Source organism: Alternaria novae-zelandiae (assembly GCF_023758075.1).
Source record: "Alternaria novae-zelandiae strain BMP 2774 chromosome Unknown scaffold_20, whole genome shotgun sequence".
Classification (NCBI taxonomy): Eukaryota; Fungi; Ascomycota; class Dothideomycetes; order Pleosporales; family Pleosporaceae; genus Alternaria; species Alternaria novae-zelandiae.
In genome coordinates, this window is record NW_026056980.1 from 275,169 (window position 1) to 302,699 (window position 27,531).

The 27,531-nt window shown below is 54.2% G+C and overlaps 9 protein-coding genes across 9 annotated transcripts; 3 read left to right on the forward strand and 6 right to left on the reverse strand.

Annotated features, from left to right (window-relative positions):
- Positions 1 to 886: 886 nt before the first annotated feature.
- On the reverse strand, positions 887 to 2,889 carry J4E88_008623 (uncharacterized protein; the record flags this gene model as incomplete). Its single annotated transcript, XM_049402233.1, has 2 exons — positions 887 to 2,065; positions 2,116 to 2,889. 2 exons carry the CDS (start codon positions 2,887 to 2,889, stop codon positions 887 to 889), a joined length of 1,953 nt encoding a protein of 650 aa, XP_049251904.1.
- Positions 2,890 to 3,810: 921 nt separating this feature from the next.
- Positions 3,811 to 5,089, reverse strand: J4E88_008624 (uncharacterized protein; the record flags this gene model as incomplete). Its single annotated transcript, XM_049402234.1, has 2 exons — positions 3,811 to 4,932; positions 4,982 to 5,089. The coding sequence occupies 2 exons, from the start codon at positions 5,087 to 5,089 to the stop codon at positions 3,811 to 3,813; spliced, it is 1,230 nt and encodes a 409-aa protein (XP_049251905.1).
- Positions 5,090 to 10,127: 5,038 nt separating this feature from the next.
- On the forward strand, positions 10,128 to 12,176 carry J4E88_008625 (uncharacterized protein; the record flags this gene model as incomplete). The annotated part of the gene is made up of 3 exons (XM_049402235.1): positions 10,128 to 10,134; positions 10,162 to 10,168; positions 10,367 to 12,176. 3 exons carry the CDS (start codon positions 10,128 to 10,130, stop codon positions 12,174 to 12,176), a joined length of 1,824 nt encoding a protein of 607 aa, XP_049251906.1.
- A 2,038-nt stretch (positions 12,177 to 14,214) lies between these two features.
- Positions 14,215 to 15,997, forward strand: J4E88_008626 (uncharacterized protein; the record flags this gene model as incomplete). Its single annotated transcript, XM_049402236.1, has 5 exons — positions 14,215 to 14,490; positions 14,572 to 14,712; positions 15,128 to 15,577; positions 15,605 to 15,730; positions 15,761 to 15,997. 5 exons carry the CDS (start codon positions 14,215 to 14,217, stop codon positions 15,995 to 15,997), a joined length of 1,230 nt encoding a protein of 409 aa, XP_049251907.1.
- Positions 15,998 to 16,623: 626 nt separating this feature from the next.
- J4E88_008627 (uncharacterized protein) lies at positions 16,624 to 18,594 on the forward strand (the record flags this gene model as incomplete). The annotated part of the gene is made up of 3 exons (XM_049402237.1): positions 16,624 to 16,627; positions 16,801 to 17,945; positions 18,250 to 18,594. 3 exons carry the CDS (start codon positions 16,624 to 16,626, stop codon positions 18,592 to 18,594), a joined length of 1,494 nt encoding a protein of 497 aa, XP_049251908.1.
- Positions 18,595 to 19,736: 1,142 nt separating this feature from the next.
- J4E88_008628 (uncharacterized protein) lies at positions 19,737 to 21,542 on the reverse strand (the record flags this gene model as incomplete). Its single annotated transcript, XM_049402238.1, has 2 exons — positions 19,737 to 20,077; positions 21,188 to 21,542. 2 exons carry the CDS (start codon positions 21,540 to 21,542, stop codon positions 19,737 to 19,739), a joined length of 696 nt encoding a protein of 231 aa, XP_049251909.1.
- Positions 21,543 to 22,177: 635 nt separating this feature from the next.
- Positions 22,178 to 23,082, reverse strand: J4E88_008629 (uncharacterized protein; the record flags this gene model as incomplete). Its single annotated transcript, XM_049402239.1, has 2 exons — positions 22,178 to 22,516; positions 22,819 to 23,082. The coding sequence occupies 2 exons, from the start codon at positions 23,080 to 23,082 to the stop codon at positions 22,178 to 22,180; spliced, it is 603 nt and encodes a 200-aa protein (XP_049251910.1).
- A 323-nt stretch (positions 23,083 to 23,405) lies between these two features.
- On the reverse strand, positions 23,406 to 25,080 carry J4E88_008630 (uncharacterized protein; the record flags this gene model as incomplete). The annotated part of the gene is made up of 4 exons (XM_049402240.1): positions 23,406 to 24,341; positions 24,396 to 24,607; positions 24,659 to 24,935; positions 24,982 to 25,080. 4 exons carry the CDS (start codon positions 25,078 to 25,080, stop codon positions 23,406 to 23,408), a joined length of 1,524 nt encoding a protein of 507 aa, XP_049251911.1.
- Positions 25,081 to 25,359: 279 nt separating this feature from the next.
- Positions 25,360 to 27,007, reverse strand: J4E88_008631 (uncharacterized protein; the record flags this gene model as incomplete). Its single annotated transcript, XM_049402241.1, has 2 exons — positions 25,360 to 26,920; positions 26,976 to 27,007. 2 exons carry the CDS (start codon positions 27,005 to 27,007, stop codon positions 25,360 to 25,362), a joined length of 1,593 nt encoding a protein of 530 aa, XP_049251912.1.
- Between the last annotated feature and the right edge of the window lie 524 nt (positions 27,008 to 27,531).

The following is a 27,531-nucleotide window of genomic DNA, read 5'->3' on the forward strand; positions in this document are numbered from 1 at the left end:
ACTTGAGGGCAAGATGATTTCCACCTCCTCCCCTCCGCCTCCCCTCCGCCTCCCCCACCCACCCGAGTATTAGATAACATTCATGTGTCGTTGAACGAACGAGCGAGTAGTTTCGCCAGTCAGTCTGTTGGTCCCTCCAAACAATAGCTTGGAAAGTTTGAAGAGCGGGTGGAGCAGTTTGGTGTGGAAAACGTGTCACAGCCTTTAATACCTTTACAATCTTTACTCGGAAGGGAACAACGTCAAAATACCAATCATGAAGTGCATCAAAGAAATAGATAAAATGTTAATCTCATAGCTGTGCCTTCCCTCTCTAGATCCTTCGTAGGCGGGTGGATGTCGTTGCTGCGAAGGTGTGATGATATGGGCGTGTCGTGGAACGAGTGGACAAGAGGCCGGAGACGTTCAAGTCGGTCAGCAAGCTTTCTCAGACCACAAGCTTGAAAGCTGGAATGAGCGGCAACAAGGCAATGCGCATTGATAAGCCTTACTTGGGCATGAGCACCATCAGAGCATGAGGTTGTGAAGAAATAAATGAATTTAGATTCCATAGCCTACGCCATCCCTTCCATTCCATGCCTATCCTTTCCCTTCCATTTCCATCGTCTCTCGTACATTTGGATATACCTTTCCTCCCAGCTTTTAGTTGTGTATAAATGTCCGGTTCGGTGACATCAGTTCCCTCAAAAAGCAAGATACAGATACATATGTGACCGGATATCTCGCGATCTATAACAGAGAGGGCCTAGGAAAAATTTGCTTTCCAGCCCTAGGGGGCAGGAGGAGACAGCGTGAAGACCGAAGTCGGCTAGCTGCTTTTACACAGGACTGAGCCTTTTGTGGCTTTGGTGCACTGGGCCACCTAGATGAAACATTTCTGCTTCATTTAGAAAAAACCCTTACCGTCCTTCTCCCCAAGTGTATTCTTCAAATCCTTAGGCTCAGCCTCCTTCTCCGGCTTAGCGACCTGCTCGTCACTCGGGCCATTCTTCTTGTTTTGCTGCTTACGCGGCAACTTGCTCGGACTGCGATTGCGATCCATCTTCTCCTTGTTACCATTCGCATTCTCCTTCTCCTTCTCCTTGACATCCTCCTCGTTGTCCTCGTACGCCTGCTCGACCTTCTCGCCAGCAGCCTCAGCCTTACCAACAAGCTCCTTAGCAATCTGCCTGGCCTTCTTGCTGGTCGCATCGGCGCCCTCGTCAAGTTCTTGCAGTTTCTGGCTCACGCGGCGGTTTACATTTTCGAGGAACTTTTGGTTGGCGGGGGACATGCTGCCCTTGCGCTCGTCTTTGATGTGGCCGTTTGCGGGCTTCCTTCCGCGGACGGCGTCTCTAGCGCGGTTCACGCCTGAGGAGATGGCGTCTTCGGCGGATTTGTCGAGAGAGTCGAGTTCGCGCTCTACGTTGCGGCTGGCGTCGCCGGCGGCGTCGGAGATGGTGCGGTGCTTGAAGTTCTGCTTGGAGTTGGGGGTGGAGCGGCGGAGGTACGACTTGAAGAAGAAGCGCATGAAGAGGATGGTGAGCGGGGCGAGGTAGATCAGGTTGACGTAGATGGCAAAGGCTTGGCCGGACGTGTCGACGCAGGGAACGGTCTGGTACTCGGTGCGGTAGAAGGTCCTCTCGACTGTCTCGTGGGGGTGGAAGAAGTCGTGGACTGCGTTGTGGGTGGGGGCAGGCTCTCCGGCAATGACTTGCTGGGGCTGGCGGACGGGGATGGGCTGGCCAGGGACGGGGATGTTCTCTGCGAGACCTTCATCGCCAGCGGCGCGGTAGATGAGCTTCCTCAGGAAGGCCACAGCAACACCAGTCACGGTGGGGAGAGCTTCGGCAACCGACTCAGTAGCGGATGCAACTGCGGATGAGACGCTCGACGAGACTACCTTGGGAGCGACCTTCTCAGCAACCTTGTATGCGACCGAAACAGGGACGGTGTAGGAGATGAAGAGGTGGATAGCGGCGAAGGCGGATCCGACGAGGAACTGGGTGATTTGGAGGGTGGTAAGAGTTCGCTTGACGATGTTGGGGACGCGGTAGCCGAGCGCGGAGACGGTGTAGTAGGTGTACTAAACGATGTTAGTGAGGGTTTTCTGTGTGTTTTAAAAAAGCTGCTTACCATCATGGCGTGGATTCCAGAGTTGACCGTGGCAAACATCCAGATAGGAGGCGACATGAAGCGCATACCAGCCCACATGGACAACATAGCGCCGGCATGGTGGTACTTCTGGAGAGTCGTGCTGCGCTTGCCCTTTGCGAGAATAATGGCCGTGTCAAGGACCTCGTAGAACTTGGAGAGGTAGAACCACCAGCCCCAGAAAGCGAGACCCTCGTTCCAGATCCTGCCAACGTCGGTGGTGTCGGGCAGGCCGTTGGGGCCGATCTGAACCTTGGAGTTGAGGCTGCTCCAGCTGTCGTTGACGTTGCTGTAGGTGACGGCGTCGCCCAGGCCGCGGGGGCCGTGGATCTTGCAGAGGGCGTCGATGGTGCCGACAACGGCGTTGGGCTCGCTGTAGTGGGGGAACGAGTGCTTGAGGCAGCGGATCATGGCCACGCACGTCACGGCCGAGTAGACGGCGAGGAAGACATTGTGGAAGATGACAAAGGCGTGGAAGGGGCGGGTTTTGGCGATCCTCCACGGCTTGTTACCGTGCTGGCGGTTGTACCAGTTGACGTACGTCACGGCGACGAAGTAGACGGAGGCGATGGTCAGCGGGACCTTGTACGACAGCGCGCCCTGGTAGATGTCTTCGGGGATGGGGAAGGGATTCTGGAAAGTCGACTCGCCCGACCATGGCGGCGGAATGGGCGAGGGCGCGGCATCGGGAGGGAACTGGAGGACAGCCCTCGACGGCCAGTCGCCGGGGTGTAGGGAAGGGCCTGCGCCGGACATGGTGGGCGTGGCGGCGGGGGACGATGCGCGGGTGGAGGGGCAGGTGGTGGCAGCGCTCAATGGGCGAGTGGTGGGTGAGGTGAAGGTGTTGGCCAGGCAGGCGCAAACAGGGTGCGGCAGAGGCAGAGGGTCTGGGGGCCGCTGGGGTTTTTCTGTGGTCCGATGAGGTCAATGCCCAACGGTTGTGCTAAACTTTATCGCGGGAATCGGCCCTCGGAGCTCTGGGCGTGCCTATCGTCGGCGCAAAGCTGCGATAGAGGTGGTGGTGTTGTTATTCGTTTCTCGCTACGCACGCGATACCACCTACGTGTACTAGGTGTATTGCTCGGGGTACACGCACGAACCCAGGGCAAGGCGCACAGGTTATATCGTAGAATTAAGTGCACAGATATGCCCGGAGCGAGGACGCATGCAGTAACGGTGCGTCGGACAAGGAGCTAGAAGCAGCAGGCAAAGGCTTCTGGACGTCCCTCTTGGTTATGCTGAGCGTGACGGGCCAATGGCGTCGCGACCAGCTACCGAGGCGAATAATCACCACCTCCCACTGGACACCCGCCTCGACAAGACCCTCTTGAAGTTTATCTAGAATTTACATCTGCTCGCAAGTCTAACGCCATGGGGTAACACGAGTATACATCCCGTCTTGTCCACGAAAAGGCGGTCGTCATCTTGCGTTGTGCGATTGTAGAGATGCATGCTGCAAAATTTCTGCAAGGATGCTGTGAACCTGTTGAGGGTCCGGCTAAGCGCAAATCTGGGAGCAAAAGCCACCGACGCCGTAACTGGGAAGAGGCAGGGTGACGTGCCGCAGCCACATCTGGGGAACAGGTTTAGCAGGATGTACACTGGTAATATTGCTATCTCGATCAATCAACTTGATTGCTGGTATCTCTGGATTATTGGTAGACTATAGGTAGAGACTCAAAACTTCGGCTTGCTGCTCAGAGGAATCGGCGGTGGTTCACCCGAGCCGTCGCTCAATTCCTTCTTCTTGGGCGGTGGCGGAGGCGGTGCCTTTTTTCCTAGGCCTCCCGCACTACTTTGCGACGACGACTGCGCTGGGCCTGGGGATGCACTCGACGATGCGAGGTTGTTCATCTTGCCAGCAATGCCGTACTTTTGGTTTATGGAGTTGGCCGACTTCCACCCAGACGCGACCTGATCTCCATGCCGCTGCTGGAAGTTGTTGGCAGTCGATGCAGCTCCTTTCAAGTCTGAAGCTGATACCTTGGATGGGTCATCGCGTAGACTGCTGGCGGTCCGCAGTGCTGCCTGCTTGTCTGCCCACGACGTGCCAGTGGCTGGGGGAGCTGCTGGTGATTTCGGTCCAGACATACTTGCGAACCTACTCTGCAGCTCGTTCATTTGTGAGCCGCGACTAGGCGGGGCGGGAGGTGGTAGGACAGCCCTCGAGCTTGAGTTCTGTCGCGGTGGGACGGGCGGTGATGGGTTTGCGCGAGGCGGTACTGGAGGAGAAGCTGTCCGTCCGATACCAAAGCCCGACACCGAGACACCTGCTTGACCCAGGCGACCCAGAGCACCTTGGTTCAGCACTCCCTGCTCAGGTCTTGCCTCTTGGGTCGCCTCATTATAGGTAGGTGGAGGAGCCGGTGCGAATTCATCGGGGTTCGAGTTCTGGCGCGGTGGTAGTGGAGGCCGTGGGGGCAGGCTGGGCTTTGGTTTGGCGGCACCTGTAGTCGGTGGTGTCGCAGCGCCAGGTCTGAACGCAGGAGGCTTGGGCAGATGCGCTGTGCTCAACCCTGTCGTGTCGGGTCGGTATGGCCCTGGGGCTGGTCTGTTTGCTTCTTCCTCCTCCCTCCTGCGAGCCTCTTCTCGCTCCTGCAGTCTTTGCTTTGCCGACCCAGCAGGCGCAGACGACGGTCCGGATGGTGCAGATGCTGCCGAACCGCCGCTGTAGTCGAGTCTCTTGGGCGGCGGCGCAAACTGCGAGGGGTCTTTCAGGGATGACAGTGGTGCTGACTGGTGATCGCGGGCGGCTTCTGCATGGGCGTCTTTACCCTGTGCCTTCCCAACCCATCCTTTCTGCACACCGTTAATCCACAGCCGATAAGGAGGAAGGTAGCTTACATACTACCTGTGTAAGCTTCGAGTCGCTCGCTCCACCTCCACCGCTCCCACTGTTAGTGCGACTCTTCTCAGGATGCCAGCCTCCTTTGGCGACGCTCTTGAATTTGTCCATGTCCGAGTTAGCGGAGGAGTCTGGGGTTAAGCGTTGGCGTCGTGAATGCCAGCGGATAGCGGAACCGACGCGTGCGGGCCGATGAGATCATCAGCCAAGCGGGCCTTTAGCACATGTCAGCTCAAGCCGGTACGTCGGTCGGACTAATGCCCTGGCAACTGGCTGACACTCTGCAGCAGAGTCCCATCGGGACATTGAATGCCGCATTGCGGTGCTGTGAATGCGGAGTCTGCGTGGGAACGCTCCATGTCTTTGTCGTGTAGAAAGATTCAAGGCCGCCCGTCAGCAGGCGCCACACGTGCTCAGCGGAGACTCACAACACCCGGACTTGAGAACCTCCCGCACTGCAGCTGCAATGCATGGCTTAGTTCCGTGTTTCACGTTTGCTAGCTGCAGCTGAGGGGATTTTGTCGCGATACCATGCCTCAACGGTACCCACTTGCAACATCCAGGACGAACAACTGCAGCTATAGCCTGTCACAGTCAGCTCTATCGTCCCGGCCCTACTCCCATCCAATCACCCACCGCGATACGGGTACTCCAGAGGATCTGCATAACAGCTCAGTCGGATGTGCCGGAGTATCCTTGCGTTTGTTTGTTCGATCTCCCGTCACCACAACGAAGACACCATGAGTATGAAAGCAGCATTCCAGGCAATTTAACGAACAAACGCTGTCAAACTGTGCTCAGCACGCAAATACGATTACATCATACTAAGCTTTGTTAGATCGACGGCTAGACATTAGCCAGGCTAAATTTACCCCCTCCCGAGCAGGTGGGGTTTGTTCGTCTTATAGGCGTCGAGGCTGAGTCCGTCTCTCCCCAGCATCCCAGCATGTAGCCAACCGCGCCGACTCTTTGCAGCCGGCCCTTCGGACTTTGATTCTGTTGGCTTGACAGCTTGCATCGCACACATGTTGCCAGACAACGGGTAACATGTCTGCGCCACCCCAGCCGGGCGGCCACTTCTCAAAGGATTGCCCTCCCCTCTCCGTGTCCACTTTGCATCGCCTTTCAAGACCAACAAGACGCCAGTCAATCCTTCCAGCCTAGGAGTCCAGCAGATAAACGACTCGCTGCCTAAGGATACATAGTGTGCCGTTTTCGCGTCATCGATTGGACTACCAGCCTTGGAAGGTCACGCCCAAAACCCGTTCTCGGCCCCGCATCTCCCATCACTGGTCAGAAAGTGGAGCATCACCACCACCACATTCCAGCTCCCCGCCTCGGTCATATCTAGGTGTCAGGCATCTCCGTCTGATTCCTGTCTCCTTACTGGTGTCGTCCCAACACACCACTGCGGCTCATCCATACACAGCTAGTTGCTCGCGTCAGCGGTTCGTCCAGCCGCAATGGCTCCGCCTAGGAAAGAGGAATGGGACGAAGATGAAGATGACAGAGGGCCGCCCTGGCCCACGGAAACTGAAAGCGATGATGAGATAACGGTTTCTCTGGTTCCAGTCGTTATCCCAACTGCTGTCCCATCGGTTGAACCAACATCGTACACTGCGATGCCGTCGATCACCCAGTTCTCAGTAACGAACAGTGCATGGAACTCCGAACTCTTCAGCCAACCCTCGCCGCCTCCGAAACCTGCTCTACCAAGCAAAAGGCCACCTGGGTATCCGACGGATCGTCCCTGGCCTCCTCTATACGGACCCACCCCGTCGTCTCAAGACTGGCAAACTTCCGCTTCTGCAACAACACCATATGCCGACCACCTGCCCACAACCTCATCATGGACAACGTCTATCTCAACATTCTCGCCCGATCCCTTCGGACCACCTACCCCAACAAACATCATCCCTGGCGCAACTTTACCTCTACCTGAGAAACACACAAACAACACGCCCATCTACGCCGCCGCAGCCATCATCCCCATTGTTGTCCTTGCAATCATGGCCAGCGTGACCTTCCTCTGCGTGCGCAAACGAAAGAGACGACGCGCCGCTGCCCTTGCGACTGAGCGCGAAGTCCAAGAGATGAAAATGACGACTCCATCACAGACATCACAACAACACCATGGGAACGAACACGTGCACCCGTACATCGCACCACCTTCAAACCCTCCTCCATCGCAACCCCCAATCCTCCCACCAATCCCCTCTATATCACAACACCAACGTAATTCCCACCTCCTCCCCCCAACATCCACACCCAGCGCCTTCCACCCCATCATCCTCGGCCCCATCTCCCATTCCAACTCCAACGGCGCCTACCTTACCGGCATGGATACCTCAGATATGGTCTCTGTGTCTTCCAACACGCTCAGACCGATTGAAGATCCCTTCGGCGACAATAGTAGTTTGAGTGAGCCGCCGCCGCCGTATCGACCTTGTAGTTTGCCGCCGCCGAGTTTTGTCTCGGAGAGGGCGAGTGGACGTTGGAGTGGTGGGGGCCCGCCGAGTTTTACGACGGATTCTTTGCGGAGTAACGGGCCGCCTAGCTTTACAACGAATTCTAGGCAAAGTAGCCTGAGAGAGGGGGTGGGCGGTTTCGGTTCTCAGGCGCATCTTATCGAACGGAGTCCTTTTGATGATCCGGATGATGGGGTGTCTGAGATATCAGGGCCGATACATGGGGGCAACGGGAATGGAGACAGCATGTCAGCTGTATCGGATCTTTCGTACCAGCGAGAGACGTTTGATGAGTTTAGTCGGAGGGGTTTTTCTTAGGTAATGCAGGGGAGTGGGTTGGAGGGTGCTTTTCTTTCGACGTGTATATAGTTTTCGTGGAATGTATTCCTTCAAACTTACCCTCGTTCTTCTCTGCTCTAATGGGCATTCTGGACAATGGGTCATGCTCATATAAGCACACGAGATGCAGGATCATATAACAGCGAACGGCACCGTGATAACGTGTGAAGATCAAAGAACGCGAAATAGAATCCCTTACTATGACGTACACCCCACCAAACCACCAAGCCACTCATCTCGCCTAGACCCCTCACCCGTCCCCCATCCACCCTCTTAGATCATACCTGAGACAGCCAAACGCTCAACAACCCCTAACCAATAACCCTAGCACCACCGGACGAACCGGTAAACTCCACTATCTTATCTCCTGAACTTCCCCTCCTCGCGAACGATGTGGAGGTGGCGGCGCGCTTACTGTAGACAGCAGGTGGGCATGGTTCGCGCAATCGTTCCTTCAAGTTTGGGAACGCTATACTAGTTTTGGGGGTTTGTCACCAATCGTATCAATTGATGCGAGGGATTGGCGGAGAGGGAGAGCTCTAGGGCTGAAGGGGGGATTTAGACTGGATGAATGGGACGAACGGTTTGGAAAGAATGAAATGAACGATTGGTACCTTGCATGAAACGGGTGGCGGCTAGTGTTGGCGTGAACGGCTATCGAAAAGTCCAGCTCACATGTTAATCGCAGCGGGTGTTGAGATACGAGGCGAGGGGTGGGATGCTCATCTACCCCGCGATTCATGCTGTACTTCACAGGAACATTTGCATCGAAATGTAGCTCTACATCTATCAAGCAGACGAACAATTAAAACAATACTCCCAATCTTCATGCAGGTCACAAACATGCATCCAACTTGGGGCCAAAAGCATGCCTCCTCCCCACTACATCAAATCCGGCAAGTGCTATCGTGGCCCTTTCTCCGCCGCCCTGCCTGCCGCAGACAAAATCTAAAAATCTAAAAATCTAGAGCGTCCCTCGGACCATGATTCGCCGGGAGCGGGTAGCTTTTATCCAGGTACGTGGGTTTTTCTGGCATGATGACGGCTAGATTAATCATTTCGCCAGCTGGCATACCGCGAGTCACTTTTTTTTCTTGGTTGCTTGTTTAACGGCATGCGGCGCGGAGACATTCCGGAATGGTTGTGGGGGTAGAAGGATTCAGGAGTGCATACACTGTAGTTAGGCTGCATGATTGATGGAATGGAGCTCGAGGACGGGTGCTAGTATGTTGTAGATGGTAGCCGGTAGATGATTTACGCTTGCTCAGGAGGTAGATGGAGAAGGGCTGCGCTGGTTGGTGGGCCGAATCAATGGATTAGCGTCGGCATCTAGGCATTGACCTCGTTGACCTGTCATTTCTACCCATCTCATCCTTACGGCACGCATCACCCAAGCCATGGTGTCGTTCGTTCCGTGTCCGTTCGCGACTTAGCTCATCGTTATGTTTGGCCCCATTCGCTGCTAGGCGCATGGCTGGTGAGGCGTCGGCTTCCTTCGCCTGGCTGTGCGTGCTGGCTGGCTGGCTGCGGCGACGACAAAGAGCCTCTCTTCCATGCTTCCTCCCTGCCACGCCCACCCAATTATGACAGCCTCGCTATATCGCCCTCGCCGGCCCATGCACCTGCGGGCTCGGTACCTGAGCTAGACGCCTCCTAGCCCTCAGGAGACTTGGCCTAAGCCGCATTCCGGGTCCTGCTCAGGCGGTGCTGCCAGTGTGTTGCGGAGTGCTTGCTGCTGCTGCTGCCAGCTGCGGGTCACGATCGGGACTATCAATTCTTCATCTTTGCCGAACTACTACCTTTGCAACTGCAGCTTCAGCTTCCCCGGCCCCACCAGCTGCCTAGTACGTGAGAAACCTTCGCCGTGCCTGGTCACCCAAAGCAAGCAACGGGTGCCTCTTCACAACGCCCACGCTGTGCTGACGCCCTCGCTCGGTACCTGCCTCGACGACGTCTCACAACGCTGTCATATCCCCTGCTACTGCTCAAGTGTACTACCCAACAGGTCTCACAGCTTCCCGTCTAGCTGTCTGCGTTTGCGAGAACATCCCGCCGTCAACAAAGAAATCCATCCAGGGCGCCTTTGTCTTCACCACCCGTCGACCCAACCCCGCCGAACGCCTCCCTCGACTCGTGGACGACCCTCGACGTCTTATATTACTGCTACATGGTCGGGAAGGAAGGACATTGTGTCAGGGCTTTGTGTCATTGGGCTTGCTATGAGTTTGGATCAGCACATATATGGGTACGGCTCTCTTCTACCTTCCCATGTGGCGGAAGACGTGTAGCGTTCGGCTGGTGCAACGAGCTTCATCTGCACACCTCCGGCCGTCCTTGGCTTCATGTCATGTCGGACCAGACTATGTCCCAATCCAGGTCTAGGGTAGGCAGAGGTCAGGCAGCACCGCACGGTTGTCACTTGGAGCTCGTTGCCATCATCCCTTGCCATGCTATCCCAAGAATACCTTTCTTTAGACTTCTTCCGCTCCTTCCCGTTCTGTTGATAGATTTCACTTTTGGTTTTCCTTATGTCTCGGCTCGCATCTGCAAGTGCCCCAGGCTAACGTGGGTCGCGTGCTAGATCGACGGACTGGCATCTCCCAAGTCCCTCCTCCACTCCCAAGTCGCTGACGTTCCCTGACGGAACTCTCAAAACACCAAAGACCGAGTCGTTTCCCCACTCGCACTTCCTCGACGCCTGGGCCACCCCACGACCTAATGGGCAGCACACCCCGGTGCAGACTCCTTCCTTCACACTCTCGACGCCCATAGGCCGGCCGTCGAGCTCGTACAGCCAACCCGTCCGCACCCCCGAAGACCCAGAGTTCCATGTCAACCACTTCGCACCGCAAAACCTACCTCTTCCGCCGGTCGACGTGTCCCGAAGGCTGTCGTCCTCGCCGGGCCCTAATCAGCTGAGGAAGGTTGGATCACAGGGACAGTTCGGCTCTCGTCCTGTCAGCATGGACTTTTCGCAGATGCAAACGCCACCTCCGACGAGGGACGCTTCGTCTAGGAGGAGTGTGCAACAAAGTGGACATGGGGTGGCAACACCAGCTACAGTGGTGCACAGGACGCCTAGCCAGCTGCCGGAATCCTCAGGAGCTCTGTTTGACCAGACACCATTCGGCTTCGCTGATCTGCAGTACACTCCACATATGATGCAGTTCCCCAGCGGTGGTCCAATGTCTGCGCCACCCATGCCTCAATCGAAGCTGTTCTGGGACCCAGCGAACGATGGCATGCAAATGGATCTAGATGTACCGCTGGGTGTAGATCCCTTCGGTCCAACCCCGCATAGGCCCCAGCACGACATGAACTGGCAAGCAATGAATCATCCTTCGGCTAACATGATGCAAACCCCAGCGTTCCAGGGCTTCCAAGCTTCTCCCATGCCAGCGTCGTTTGCGAATACACCCTCCCAGCAGAGACATGGCTCAAGAAATGGCTCTTTTGTATATACAGCTGCAGGTGTCGATCCCAACATGCTGCTCAGCTTCTCCAATCCCGATATGACCGGTTCCTTTGGAAGCATGCCGCAGCAGCAGCCAATGCTCGACTTGTCAAGACAACCGTACGAGACACAACTGCGGGATGCAGAGAATGAGAGGGCAATGGCGAAGAAGGCTAAGAGTCAGCATTCACGCAGCAACACAGCTTCGTCGTCGGGTTCAGCGGAAAACGCGAGACCTGTGCTGCAACGAAGCAATACCGATAGTGGGCCGAGAATAACCAGAGCAATGGACCCTCGGATGACAATCCCAGCTAACGCCTCAACGATTCCCCGTCGCTCATCGCCACTAAAGCGTCAAAGTGGCGGATCACTGAAAGCGATACCTGAGATTAGAAGACCCCGGACAAGGCTGATCATCGACGAGAGTGGTACGGCTCGCACAGAGACGATACCTACTGGAGATGATGAGACCCCCAGGAATAGACGACAGACTTCGCAGCAAGATCTTCGACGCCAATACCCCGGACTGTACGAAGAGCAAGACAGCGAGTCGGACGATGACGAGCCAGCTCCAATCGTCAGCCGCAACCCATCCTTCGTCATACCCCAACCCGAACGTCGAGCGACGAAACACGCTCGAGCAGACAGCGGCGGGCTCGAACGAGCCAACTCCTTCAAGATGGCGCGCTCCGTCTCCGCCTCGCGACTCGCATCCGACGCCCTCTCCAAGACCTCTTTCGAAACGCTACGATCCACCCGCCGCTCCACCGCTGCCGCCACCGAAAACACCATCCGTCGCTCCAGCGCCATGGAGCGCCCCAGCCTCCGCGAACGAGACCCCGAAGACACACACATGCCCGATTCCCCCGGCGACGCACTCGGCGCCTTGAAGAAAGTCGTCGGCGCCCGTCAACAACGCATCGGTACGCTAGCATAACCATCTCGCTTCCCTCGTCCCCATGCCTTCGACTGACAAGTTCAGAACGCGCATCGCAAAACACACTGCTCGCGCATAATCAACGGTGGGCGCAGGCGAGTGCTGATATGTCCACGTCCCATCCTCCTCCGTCACACAACCAACTTCACCAAGCCCTGTCGCACGGCGCCTACGACCCCTACTCTAATTCCTTCAACGGCTCGCCGACGACTACGACTACGCCCTCGACGGAATGCAGTAGCAAGAGTAATGATAGCACGAGGTGCGTGTGCGATGGGTTGGTCGATGATGCCGATACGCTGATGGTGCAGTGTGAGGCTTGCTTCAAGTGGTTGCACATGGGTTGTGTGGGGTTGAAGGAGGAGTGGTTGCCGCGGGTGTTTGTTTGCGTGTTTTGCAAAAGTGGAAAGGGGGAGAGTCCGCTGAAGGGGAAGAGGGGGGGTCGGCGCTGAGATGGCGTGGTATGTTGGGATGATGGAGAGTGAAAGAAGGAGCTTGCTGTGCGAGCTTTTGGGAAAGGAGTGGCATGAGTAATGGGATTTATGAGATGATGTTTGGATGGTTGTACAGTTTCGGTGTTTGGCATATATGGAGTATCTGAGTGGAGAAGTGACGGATGATGGAGAGTAATATCAGACAAGATGACATGGACCATGACTACTACATCACGTCTGCACAACGAGAACTTCGACTCCATGCACTGGCGGGGTGCTGACAATACTGCGAGCCGTAATCGTCGCTGACCCGATAGGTAGGGCAGGATGAGACATCACCCACGTATGATAGTTCAAGATATGGAAAGTTGGGGGCGGAGGCTTACGGGTACGTTGGTACTAGGGTGACGGTAGCTAATAGGGCACTAAGGAGCCTACGCGGGCTGCTCATAGAGTCTATCAAGAAGGGAAGAGGCAGAGTAGGCTTCTTGGTACCACACCTCCGTCAACAAGACTAACTGTGCTAAAGACTTCGTCGGCAGCATGTCACTCTCAGAGAACCGGTGGTTAGGTCCAGATCGTTGTAGCGCATGGATACAGCGTTGGGAGAACCACGTATACCGTCCACGGGTGTACAAGAGGCGGTGGACGGCACCTTCTCACTCTCTGTGGCTGAGGAAGGACGGAAGAAGCACGCGGTAAGCGGGGCTTGTCCTCAAGCGCTGAGGCATTGTTAGCTTTGAAAGAGGAAGTCGACGTCCTCTACCCGCATCCCGGCGTCGTTCCCCTTCACATTCAGTACGTCTAGAACGTCATTGCTCAGCCAGACCTTCCCGATATCCTTATTCAGGCAACTCAACAGCAAATACGCAGCTTTTGATCTTAGCAACATGGAGACTGAGCCAGAAGTCTTTGCTGTTTACGGCCGACGGGGGGACGTTGACGATAAACTTCTTCTGGCTATGGGCGCCTTGCATAGGGAGTTGGATACGTTGGGTTGATGGCTCGTGTTGTGGGAAACCACGACGCAGCGGGAAGGCGACGTTAGTGCGCGGAAGAAAGAACGTCGCACTTATGCGGCAGCGGGAGGCCGACTTTAGTATGCAGAAGGAAGGACGGCACGCTCATACGGCAGCGGGAAGCTGACATTGTTCCTGCTGTATAGTGACGTCACGCTCATCGAGCAGCGAGAACACAGGCGATACTCATTGGCTGTAGTTCTGCAGAAAGTAAAAGAGTATCATATGCCCTACCTGTGTGTGGCTGAACCAAGAGTTAACCCCAATCCTTTCGAATAAGCGGTTATGCTATAGTAATGTGCGCAGATTGGGTGGGTAGTGTGGCAGTGTCTACCATAGTTCCTCCCTCGGCAAGGCCTCGCACTTGCTCTATAAAACCCGTCGCGCTCCCCCTTCTGGATTTGCACCTCACACACTCCTGCACATTTGTATCCTATCTCAAAGCACGCACCAGGCGCTGACGTAGCCATCATGTTCGATAAAAAGGAGACTACTCCCCTTCTCCCTCTTGTTTCCTCTTCACCACCGCCATCCACATTTCTCACAGACATTCATAACTACGAGATCGAAGACAAAACGAGCACAATGCCCAACTCACCAGTCACTCCATCGGCACCGGCAGGTCCCACCCCTCCTGTCACGCCAACCTGGGCCCAAATCGTCAATCTTTTCGAATCCACTCCACGATGGGTCAACCCAGCCAACGGCGAACGCAGCCAAGAAGCCCAAGCCAAGATCGACCATGACGACCAGGCAAACCAGCAAGCCAACAAGCAGACTGCATGGGCTTTGGTCTTTCTCATCGTCAAGGGCACATTCCTCCTCCTCATGATCTGGCACGCAGCCCCCCTCGCTAAGACTGTTATCGACACTATATCGGCTTAGGTGAGTCTAGCCACGCAGTTGTGAAGCAGAGGAACTATGCTAACGTCTTCTTCATAGAAAACCTTGAACACAACCGCAGCGCGCGATGCACTCATCGAGGACGTGCGTAACGACCTGTTCAACGATGTCACGAACGAAGCCCGCGATAAGCTCATTCAAGAAGTCCGCGACTTGGTGTACAACGACGTCATGGGCTCCGTCAATATCATCATCCAAGACTACATGTCGAATCAAACAAACGAGTGAGAGTGATGGGGATTGAGTCTACAGTTAGATAGGAAGGTTATACATTAGCACACAGCCCAATAGCAAGCCTTGCTACAAGCAACCAACTTCTTTTCTTCTGTCCACTATGGTGAAGCTTGTTTAGGAGTGAGACGGCCTCGGGAGGCCTACGTCGGTACGCGGAGGGAGGGAGGTTACGCTTATGTGGCAGCGGGAAGTCTTCGATACAGCCCCTCCCCTACCTCGACGTGAACGCGATTCCACGACTTCTTCAGGTCTACCTCTGCCTCATGCCGTTTCTCTTTCTTACAACCTCATCCTCACTCTTCTATCATTACCCTCAAACTCATCAATATCCACAAAACATCACTCCCGAAAAATCCTGCAGACAGTCACCTCCCCAGATCAGCGACTAATGATGGTCGGCACCAACACCGCCAAAGAAGTGGTGACCACGCGCTGGGTGCAGCGGACCAACAAGGGCGTTGGTGACGGCGGATACGGCAAGGTCTACGGCGGCCTCCACGAGACGCTGTTCTCTTGGGAAAAGATCGTGTTCGATGACAACTGGGCCGGTATATCAAATGGGAAGAGAAAGGAAGCGATCAAACAAGAATGGATCAAAGCATTCGGAAAGATGGACGTCGCTGGCGTCACCAAGAAGAGAAGCGCCACGATCGGTGAGGTCACGAGCTCGCCCAACAAAAAAATCAAGCTCATCGACGTCGAATCCATCATCCGATCATGGATGAGGGGCGGGGTACTCTCCAGCAAGTATCTCGAACGGGTCGGCAAGGACCTTCGTGGCCGCAAAGGCCTGAAACATGCGCCATCCGACGTAAGTCCAAACGTAGTCTTCCAGTAGTTACTACGCGACATAGCGGAGTATAGGAGCACCCTCGGACCAACGGTGAGCGTCTTCGGCTTCTGGGGTTGGTGGAGGTTCGCGAAGGACAATTCGCGCAAGGAAATTGCCGCAGAGATGGAGGGAGTTAGACGAGCAGAGGAGCTGCGACTCTAGAAAAAATATCTTTATGGTGATGAAGATGAGGAGAGTAAGGTTGAAGAGAGTGTAGCGAGCGAGGTCGATGGAGGTGCAGCCGGCGACGGGGGTGCAGATGGAGCTGGCGAGGTGGAGGCTGAAATTCAGAGGTCGTTCACAGACCTGTTCATGCCAAAGGAACACCAGGAGAGAATGAGGGCTACATCAAGCATGTGGGACAGTGCCAGAAAGGAGCTGGCAAGCCTCCAGGGGTAGGGCGAGGCGTCTGCGAGGAGACGACGGGGACTTTATCGCTCTCGCCGCGCGACGCGAGAGCGAAGCGGGGAGGCCTCGACGTCTTTTCGTCTTCCTCTACGAGGATTCCCCGGTACTTCCCCGAGAACAGGATGGAGTTCAAGAGTATGATTGAGACTATCAATGAGTCGAGGTGGTGACGACCAGGCGGGATCCAGTGTAATGGATTTCCACTACCGCAGTGTAAAGCAGACATACCACATACAGCGCATCCGAACTATCTACCACACCGGCCTTGAGCAGACGCGTTCTTTCCTCGGAGCGCTCTCATAGAGCAATACGCGCGCACCACACAGACATGTCATCTCCCACCAACATCGTACAAAACCGTGTTCACGCCTCTACATACCCACCCACAAGCCGTCTCGCAAGAGCGCCTGCAATCCCACCAACAGCGACAAGATACAACACAATCGTTTCTAGCATAGCGCGAGTAATTTATATCCTCCCTGTGTAGAAACAACGTTGTCTCCGCGGTCCCTTGCGCTGACGCAGTGATACATGTCAGCCCTGCATGTAGTCTTCTCGATGGCGCTTGGTCGGACAGTGCGAAGTGTGACAGCAGAATCTGTCCTTCCGGCTTCTGGATGCGTGATCGTATGGCCCCTCAGATTGGAGGGTCTGCCACTCTACTGATGCTCTCAGAGCCTGACGTTCATTGAGGTCGTCCATTTTGCGGTTGGGTGCGACCGGACATTTTACTGGAAGGAGGTGGTAGTGCGGTGCCGGAGGTAGTGGATCGATGGTCTTGGGATACGCGGCAGTCATTGCTGATCAGATCAGCAAGGCGAGCCGGTCACGCTTGCAGACCTCGCAAGCGATGTGCGCACTCAAGACGCCAAAGCGCTTGGGTCTGACCGGAACGCCCCTGGAAAACGACTACGACGAAGTCCAGACCTTGTTGAAGTGGCTGGACATTAAGCCATGGAACGATCGGAAGGTATTCAACGAATACTTCGTGTCGAAGAGGCCGAAGAAGTCCAAGGCACGCACGTTGAAGGGAGAACGCAACGCGATTCTCTCGACTAGTCTGAGGGCTTGCGTCTTCCCTCTGAGGATCGACGACACCTTCGATGGGAAGCAGTTGGTCGGGTTCTCGCGAGCTATCAAAAACCATACCCTGGTGACACTCTCCCCCGAAGAGTCTGTTCATCAGAAGGACACCAAGCAACTGTGGGATAGGAAGGAGGGTGCGAGAGGTAAAGCCTCAGAAAAGATGAAGAGAGAGCGTACTCTGCCGAAGATCCTAAAGGCAAGGATGAAGACTGTCCACCCAAGATGCGGTGAGCTCATGTATGGAGACCAGGGAGCCCAAGACTATAGTGGTCTGGGTCTCGACTTGGAGGAGTGGGAGAGCCTTACCAAAGAGGAGGCTTACATCGACATGACCGCGAAGGAGTCCCGCAAGCAACTGCTGAAGGAGACAGAGAAGGACTGGCACTCCACACGGGTTGACAAGCTGATCGAGCAGATTCTCTCCCTGCACGAGTCCAAGAGCGAAGGGAAAATCATCATCACTGATGAATTTCTCCAGACTCTCGACGTTGTGTCCAACGCCTTAAGAGCAACGGGCATCGAATTCCTCGAGTTCAACGGCTACATGAGCTTGAAGGAGAGGGACGCTGTGCGCGAGCGATTCAACGACCCCAAAGACAAAGTCAGGGTCATGCTGGCGACCATTCAGTGCTTTGGTTTGGGCTTGACCCTGGTAGAGGCTACAAATATGTTCATCCTGACCCCAAGGTGGAACCCTGCCATTGATGCCCAGGCCGCCTCGAGGATCAACCGGATCGGTCAGACCCGTCAGGTGACTATCTGGAGGTTTTATGCACACAACTCAATTGAGCGCTACGTCGAGAAAGAACGGGAGAGGAAGAAGAGGGCTGTTTTGACATTAGATCAGAAGAGGGTGAGTGAGCGGTTGAGGAGAAAGATGGAGAGTCTAACCGAAGCGAAGTCTCGTTGTAGTTGTAACGGCCATCCGAACTCTCATGAGCATCTCCAGGATCAATTACGTATACCAGAGGCGTCTGACGGCGGCCGAGGCCTCACACTCATCCAGGCAGCACAGGTCCCGCCCCTCTACCAGGCGCATCTAGCCAGAAACCACCGCCGCCGGGGCACAGGCTGCCGCCTGAGTGAGAGATTCCTTCAACACAGCCGGTACGTATTCGCGAACGAAGTCGCATGTGTCTTGTGCTGCTAAAGCGCAGGCGATCGCCCGAGTGAACAGGATCATGCAGAACTCAGAAGTCACTGTATGGACGTATGAGTCGCCAAACTCTATCGAGGCGTACGTCATGAAAACCCGAAAGAAGAAGAAGAAGAAGAAGAAGAAGGTCAAGTTGGCGTGGCACCATACTAGTGTAAGCAAGCATCTGAGACACCAGATGGCAAATCTAACAGAGGATGCGTTCCGCCACACTCTAACCAAGTTGCGGGTCGAGGAGGCCGCTAGCAAGAAGAAGGCAGCAAAGGCGTCACTGCTGGATCACGGTGGCACAGTGACAGGTCACCGAGGTGAGGGTGCAAGTCGCAGCAAGACGAGTCTTGTATAGCGGCAGATAGCATGAGCTTGTTTGGGAAGTAATTTGGTAGATCCGGCCCGAGTCCTTTGTCGCGAGGGGTGTTGTGAAGTGCAACCGACCAATCAAGCTACGGCGAGTAGCTAATGCGGCGGAAGACGACTTTGACTAGATGCGACTGGCGTTGGAACCTCACGAGGGTGCGTGTAGGCGACAATGCCGTTGAGCGGGGTGGTTTGAGATATCATCGCTGAGCCATAAGCATACAGCGCGCCCGCGAATGATTGTAACGCAACCTGACTAATCTTGTCGCTATAAGCAAGTACAACAAGCGGTTTCGTGATAGTTGAAGAACTCTGGAGAAGATCGCAAGCTTGTGGAAGACCCTTGGGCATGGATGTAATCTCCGGCCAAGGAAGTACAAGAACGGCGATTGCCCTCTGGTACCTTGCCTCCTCACCCCGTCCACGACGGTCAAGGTTACCTCATGTTGCCGCGAGCTCGTCCTGAATGGTGAAGAGCTTGGAAATAGGGCGAGCGTCGAGTGATGTTGAGAGTAGTGAACACTGAAGCCCTGACCAATATTATAGTCGGAATAAGTTGACGAATTGAAGGAACCTTGTATTTCTCCCGTAAGAGCAACGTCGATTCCAGGATGTAAGGTGCCAAAAGTAAGAGATTGGCACTAAGTCGTAGTCGGCTGCGCACTTGCTTGTACTGGATTTTTTAAGAGAGCTTAAGAGCGACATCGTCCTCACGGTTCGATAAGACAGAAGATATGCGGTGTCACTAAGCCTTTGTCGGCTCCCTGCTTGCCTGTACTTGCCGCCTGGAGACTTAGTTAGTGACACATCGGCCTCTGACTGCGTTACTTCAAGGCTGTCTCACCACTAAAGGTGTTAGTCATTTCTACGCAAGTCAAGCGAGCTTCGCACGAGAAACCTAGTCGCCGAGCTCTAACAAACTGCCGTGGCCTTGAGAGGCTCCAGAATATACTGGGACACAACGTCTGCCAGCCAAGAGAATTTCTTGCGGAACATTGTTCGCAGCAAGACATCGCCCCAGTTCCGCCTATGATGAAGTTAGTTTGTGCTCGAAAATTGCAGTTCACGGACTTACTTGTAGTGCATCACATCTTAGAACTCCCAGAGAAACGACACGAATACGTCCTGGTTCTATCTAGCTTCCCAGAAAGCACATTTGTCCTTGCTTGCCATTTGTGCGTAGTAGGGTTCAGCTGCGGGCACTTCTGCGAAGTTACGGAATGGGCCGTCGTTGGTAGCGGTTGGACCGCCTTGGTACTCTTGAAGACTCTCAATCTGGTCTCGGATGGCTTGAAGCTCTCCAAGGCTGTCTGCAGTGTCCCCAACTTCCGATTTCCGGTGTTCAGGGCTTGTTCGGCGCCGCCGAGCTCCGGTGCCGCTTCTGAGTGGTTGTGCCCATGTGAGTTCGGACCGCTTTCTTATACGCTCGGCGGCGATGGGCGCGGCGAGCGACGGGGGGCGCCGCTCCCTGGCTATCTGAACCAGATCGAGATGTCCGCCAGGTCGTGGCTGCAATACCATCTCGCTGACCACGGAGGAAATCGACTTCGTCCCGAGCGCCCTGAAGCTCAACTTGGGTTACGCCGTCCTTTGTGGACAAGTCTTCTATCGCATCTTCTGCTGTCTGAATTTCCGCCTCTACCCCCAGACGGACGTGTTCTTAATGGGCGCGCAGAGCTTTCTTGTATGCTTCGCGGCGCGTGAGGCGTAATGCGCGATTCTTAGGCGTCTCGCCCTCCGGGATCAGCTTCAAGAGCTTTGACATGCGATGGAGGTTGTTAATGATGACTTGGTAATCCGACTAGCATGTTTCGCCCTCGACAAAAGCTTGAAGCCACGAGGGAGTTCCAATCCAGTTGGTGGTGATGGTGTCTACGGACTTCTTGATGACACTCTCGAGTTGTCCGGCATTCGCCTGCCCGCCTCCGAGAATTGTGCTATAATAAATTGGATCGAATTGGGACCACCTAGCCATAATCATCTTCATCATGTTCCGCTGAACCTTGTTGTTGTTGGGCTGATTTCCTTAGAGATTCTGCCATTCGTTGGCTGCTCTCGCAGGGTCTCGCTCGTTCAGGTCTGACATCTTGTGTGTCGGTATAGTATTAACAGTGTCGACAACCTTCTTGATCGTATGCTCGAGCCTCCCGGCATTTGTCTGTCGCGAGCTCTAAACAACGTAGGTGGCTTTGTAGTAGCCAGAGTCCACTCTGGAATATCGCTCTGTTACTCACCAACCGCATTGTATTCCTCTGGGTCTTCGATGTTATATAGTTAGTCTCCAAGCGGATGCTTGTAGCCTTCAGCCTCTCTTGAGAAATCTCATTCGCTAAGATCTAACCGTATTGTAGGCACCGAGCTCAGTCATTCCAAGGTCGCACTCATACGACTGAGGTTATTGATGTAGGCTTGCAGGTCACCTGTCTAGCTGTGCGCGATATGAATCCTAACTGCCTTCTTGTATGCGCGTTGCAAAGCTCGGCGGGCGGTCCTCTGCAAGGGAGTCTCATTTTGCTGTGGTACCTTGAGCAGGAGTCGAAATCGGTTGAGATTGTTGATATGGGCTTGGAGATCGTGCTAACTAGTCTCTCCCTTGATGTAGCCTTGGACCCAAGAGGACTGGCCGATCCAGCTGGTCTGCATGGTGTTTACCATGCTGACTACAGCCTTCACGTCCTCACTCTTACTGTCGTTTTGGCTCACGCCCAGAATAGTTGGGTAGTGAACTGGGTCTACGGTGGACCATCTCGCCATGATCAACTTGACCGCGTTTCTCTGATGGTTGATGGTGTTGACTGTCTGACCGATCTCTGCTGTGTACAGATCTCCTGCCCTTGATGGCTCGCGCTCTTTTAGGCCATCCATGCGGTGAGCTGGGAGAACGGGGCAGCTGATCGGCCCAAGGTAGTATGCTGGGGAAGAGGGGAGGTTGTTCATGATGGAGATTGAGATGATGGATATAGATGCGTATGTTGATATATGGTAGACGTATATGGTAAGAAGTAAAAGATGATCGATTAATTGTCGGTGGATGTAGATATCACGACACTGAGAGGAGAGAAGAGAAGAGGAGGGAGGGTACACAAGGCGGACAATATATAGTATCCTCCGGAGCGCGATATAACATCAGATACTTTAGTGAATCGGCTCTTCCGGAAGAAGTCATAATATTGTCAGTTCGGTGTCGCCGATAGAACCTAGCCTCGTGTAGAATACGAGTTGAGGTGACTTGCAAGCTGGACAAGCTTAGGAGAGACTCTGGAGCATACTATGCTGGAGAAATGAGCTGGAAGATGTAGTAGGGCCTACCCGCGGAGGATTCGCAGAGCTGCAGTTTCGCAAGTCGAGAGAGAGAAAGATAACGTATACTGATATCTAGAGTATGAAATACAATTCGCGAAGCGCTGCCTTCTTTGTAGGCGCCTGGCTAGTTGTTCAAAGACGTCGCATACGACACGAAACCCAATCATGACGAGGTTTCAAAATTGGCTCAGAGATATGACCACCAAGCGATTGTAGAAAAGCAATCTGGTATGCTTGCACTGGCCTTCAAAGAGCACCTGCGCGGTAGCCTAACGAGCAGGCGTCGGAGTTGGTGTTGTCGCATATTGCGAACTCCACGAAGACCAGAACTTTTGATCCTTTGATTTTCTCTGGGCCTCCTGGGCCTCCTGGGCATTCCACTGTTCCCACCACCCATCACTTTCCTTTTTGTTCCAGGCCCTATAGTTTTCGCTGAATCGAGCAGGTGTTGGAGTTGGTGTTAACGAATATTTCGAACTATATGAGGACCAGAACCTCCGGTCTTCTTCCTTGCTCCAGGCCCTGTAGTTTTCGTTGTATCGAGCTTGGATCTTATTGTTTTCGAGGATGATGGACAATATTTGTCCGTGTGTCAGACCAGTCCATACCTATTGAGGCGTTAGCATGTTAAGAGCTTATAATAGATGTATGATCGAAGACCGAAGCTTACTTGATCAGCTGTAGGGGTCAGGCTGAAGGCTGGTGCGGCCTTGATTGTCGGCACGGCGTTGGTTGCCACCGGCAGCGTGACTGTGACTGTAGTAGGCGTGGCTACCGGTAGCGTGACCGTGACCGTAGTAGGCGTGGGCGTCATCTGGACAGCTTTCGCTTCTAGCGCAAATGAACAATGTTCGGGCGAAGAAGATGGTAGAAAGCCACATATCATGAAGGCGGCGAAGGTGAGCAAAACGACAATAAACGTTCCGATACATGTGTTCAACTCGCGTTCGTGATCCTTCTTCTGGTTTTTATTCTGGTCCTGGAGATCCCTATTCTGATTCCGAAGATCCTTATGCTGGTTCTGGAGGTTCTCCATAGTCTGCCGTTGGAGATCTAATCTGGCCTGAACTTCCTGCGCTCGCTTAACGAAGTATGGAGCTGACCATTCCCAGGATGTCGTCTGGGTTGTGGATGTGGCTTGAGCCGGGGATATGACCTTTGCGTTTTTGGTCATGGCTGCGTCTGGTGTAGATTTGATTGACTTGTGTGATAAAGAACACAGAGATAGCCTGTGTAACGGTTAAAATGTGTAAGAGGGAGGAAGAGCGAGATCTCATATATCCGAAAAATCCAGAAGTCCACACTCTGGTCCTACCCACTCTATTCCATGGTACTGTGAGGACCTGGAGATAACGACCCAACCGCACCTTCCACAATTCACACGATTTATCGCGAATGAGAAGTATCGCAACTCTAGGCACCTAAGTCCGTTTCTGTTTTCCATCAAGGTTGGCTATCTCTTGTCCCACCGAATCCACCTTACTAATCGACTCATCATCACAATTCATCCCTCTCGTTACCGTCTTCTCTCGCAATACTCTTCGCCTCGAACTGATCGTCCTCTGGGGCGATTCGTCTCAGTCGGAAGACGCGAGCAGCGTGACTCTTGACGTCTGCCTTGAGCCTACCACCAGCCTCAACAACGCCGATCTTCTCGCCAAACAGTCGTGGGTCCTCCTGAACCAGACCCTTGGCGTAAGGGGTCTCGGTGGCGTTGTACCAATTGGCTTTTGACAGGATCGATTCTCTTTCCGTGTGCGAGGCCGCTGCGAGGAGCTCTTCCGCCGTCGCTTCGGGCATGCGATGGGCCCAGAGGTCGTGGATAGCCCAGTCGTACTTTACGTGTGGGGCTGATCCACCGGGTCCGTATGGGATGAAGATTTCAGCGAGGGAGACGCTCATCTCCATGTCTTCGCCACCAGCGTTGAGGAAGATCACGACTTCATCGCCGTTCTGGAGATGACCTGCCCACACGTGCGTCTCACCCATACCCCACTCGTCTTTCGCTACACCTTCCGTATCCCTTCGAACACGCGTTACGCTACGTCCATGGGGATCCTGGCTCAGCGCAATAATGGCTGGATTATTGATGATGGTGAGAGCGGAAGCTGGCATGTTGCGCAGGTCGTTTCCGAGGAATAACGGAGACTTGATGGCGGCCCAGAGAGCGAAATGTGCTTTGTACTCTTCGTCAGTCATACCGCCTTGGCCGACCTCGAGCATGTCCAGATCGCTCCATCCACCAGGAATACTGCGATCGGCAAAGGGCGCGACTTTGTTGAGAATGAAAAGAACGGAGCAATGTGTGCCGGGTGCTACGCAGTTGACGTCGCCCGGTGATACGGTGTTGCATCCGCATAAATCATCAGGACGAGAGAAAGAGTCGTAGATGTCGCCGGTGATGCGCCAGCTGTTTGAGATACTCATTCCCCACTATTCATGATAAGTGTTTGAACATCCTTGGGTGTGGTATCAGGTGATGCTTACTGTGTGAACAAGATCCTCTCCCCAGTTGCACAGATTGAGGAGAATGTTCCTTCCTGTTGATTTCAAAGCATCTGACATGACTTTGAAGCGGTTGAATGAGACCGAAGGTGTGCCGACACGACCCATGTGGTAGCAGCTGTCGTACTTCAACATATCGATACCCCAGCTTGCAAAGCTTTCTGCATCGTCGACCTCGTGATCTAGCGAGCCCTCTACTTTGAGTCAGTTTGATGCAAGAGGCATGTTCATTTGATTTATCTTACCAAATCTCGCACAAGTCATTTCACCAGCGCTGCTGTACATGCCAAACTTGAAGTCTTGGCTGTGGAGATGATCTGAGATGGACTTCAATCCGTTGGGAAACTTGTCGAGAGCTGGTTGAAGCTTTCCCTTCTTGTCTCGACCCTTTGGGTTCTGCCAACAGTCGTCCAGTACGACATAGTTGTAACCCAAGTCTCGCAAGCCTAAGCTCACAATCTGTGCGGACGTTGTAAGAAGTAAGTCTTCGGAGACATCGCATCCAAAAGCGTTCCAGTTGTTCTGATTCTGTTAATGACAACTAAAGAGTAGGATACGAATGTCTCACCCAGCCCATTGGTGGGGTAGTAGCGAGGCCATTGTTGATCGCTGTCGCGCTGCCCAGCAGCGTCGTGACCACGAGAATGGTGCTGCGAGATAAAGCCATGACTGGAGTCCGAAGATGATTCTTGCTTCGAGCAAAGAAGCACAATTCAGACTCTTAAACAGCTTTACACGTGTGTACTACTTCGAGTGGACCGCAAACGTGAGCGACGGACCCTGTCGCCAAGCCCTGGCTCTCTTGGGGCTCCACACTCCAGGAAAGCTCGTAAGTTTCGCGACGCTAATTTCGGCTCCACCAGCTTGAGCCGTAATGAACCACTTCGTCGCCGTCCTCGTTCTCCAGGATTCCCAGCGTGCTGCTTAGAATCTCGGTCGCGCATGATCACATGGACAGGCCTGAGTAGCACGACAATGGGGATTGCCTGCTCAATGCGAGCAACGCTTCGTACTCGGGGTCGTTATCCCTTGGCTCGAGCTCCATATGAGGGGCAAATTGGACCAGGAAGCGCAACAGCCACCGATCAAGCACAAAGCTGGTCTCTTTGCTTCGGAGACAGGTCTGGTGGAACGCCCGAAGACGACTCATTGCACCGTCTACACTCGGCCAATAGGTCTTCAGCCGCAGGAGTATCTCGAAGTTGCGTTCCAATCTGGTCTTTGAGATGCGTATCTGGCTTTCGTCACCGGAAAAGAGCAAGGTATGGATTTGAACGGTGGAAGCAACGACAAGGATATGCGAAACTGCAGGATACAAGACTTCGCTCCCAGGCGTGGACTGTGAGCGGTAGACGAGGGCGCAAAGTCGGGCGGCATGTTGCTTGCAGGCATCAGCATATCGTCCGGAGTCGGGCGATGCTTCGATTGAAGATGACAAGAACTGATAGTTCAGGAGCAGTCCGTAGTGGTAGTAGCCGAGATACACAGCTACAAACATACGCCCAAGACCACGCGATGCGAAGGCTGTCAGGTTTGCTGGCGTGTCACGCATATGGTGGGGGACTTCCTCCAACCAGATGTCGAGATCGCGGGATAGTTCGCGTATCCCTTTCTCAAGCGGTAGCCCTTCAAGGTGTTCTGAAACACACAGTCGATTGAAGTCGATGATCCTCGCCAGAATCCGATTGAGCTTGATCATCTCCGCGAGAAGAGGTGAAGTGATGCCATGCGTTTGGTCGCTGATAGCCCCATCATTCATCATAGAGAACGGTATCTCATCAATTGGAAGAGGCACAGCAGTGTCAAACGGCATGATTCGCGGTAGTCTCACCGCAGTAGATGACCAAACGTCTACCATGCACAGTGTCCACCAAGTTCTGATGTTGACTTCGCGCTCTACCAGACTTGTGACGGGTCGATTCGGTAGATCGAGGGCCAGACAAAGTCGTCCACCCATGCTGTAGTACATGTTTTCGACATCAGTCTCACCACCCGCGGCAGCGTATGCTCCCAGCAAAACGCATGCTTGAATTGTGGTAGGTGTGAGGTCGCGCATGTTGAACAACCTCTCGCTTGCCTTGCGGTAGACCTCGCCTCTTTCTCTCGGATCAGTTTCGTCGAAGAAGCTGTCGGTAGAGAACCTGGCAGCCAGCGCACATATCGCGAAAAGTACGATAGACGGTACTCGGTTGTTTGCGACATCGTCCATGAACGACGCCTTGTGATACATGGAATGAAACTGGTCGTGAATGTAGTCGAAGTATAGCTCCACCAGCGCCTGCCTCAAAGCAGTCGGTGGCAGATCGTCATGACCTTGATTTGGCAGTGCTTCCGCTTGGTCTGGGAGAGCGCGATGTACCCGACTCAGTTCTTGAAGTCTAGCCCGGCGTTTGGCATAGTAGCCTCCTTCTGGCGGGCCTTGGAGACACTGCAGGCCATGTGACAAGCAATACTCGCATGCCGTTGCGAGCCCGCCTGTTGGGTAGATGCATTTCCGGCGTCGGGTACTTCCAACCGAATTAGCGGTCGCTCGCCTCCACTGACAACGTGCAAGATGCTTACCGGCACGCTTGGCAGGCGGATGGTTTGCGCATAGCTTGTCGGACTTGCGCAAGAACCTGGGGATGAAGTGGATGGAACGTGAATGGAACGTGGAAAACTCATGTGGAAAGCTCAGGTCGGGGTCAGAAAGCGGGTCTGCTTGGCTCGTGCAGACACGGTGGACATTGCCTCGGCTAGCGTGGCATCGGAAGTTGGAAACACGCTCGGGCTGACAGCGGGCAGTTCTCACAAAACAACAACAACACTATAGTAGATTTGATCGAGAAGTTTGTCCTACTCAGAGCATTACGTTGCTTCAATCGCCTTATGAGAGCTCACATGTTATGTTATAGCGCATAATGAGAAGAAAAGGACTCCTTCCAGGGTTGCTGCGAGTCCTTCTTCTGGGCCCTGGCTTTCTTTGCAACACTAGAGTCGGGACGGGACCGCCAAGTGACGATAGCGGCGGAAACCTCGAGGAAAACTTTCTTGAAATTCTCTCGCGATCTGGTGGCCGGGCAAACCTCGTCGGGGTTCTGATTGGCTTCATTTGCGCACTTGACGCCTCGTCTCCCCA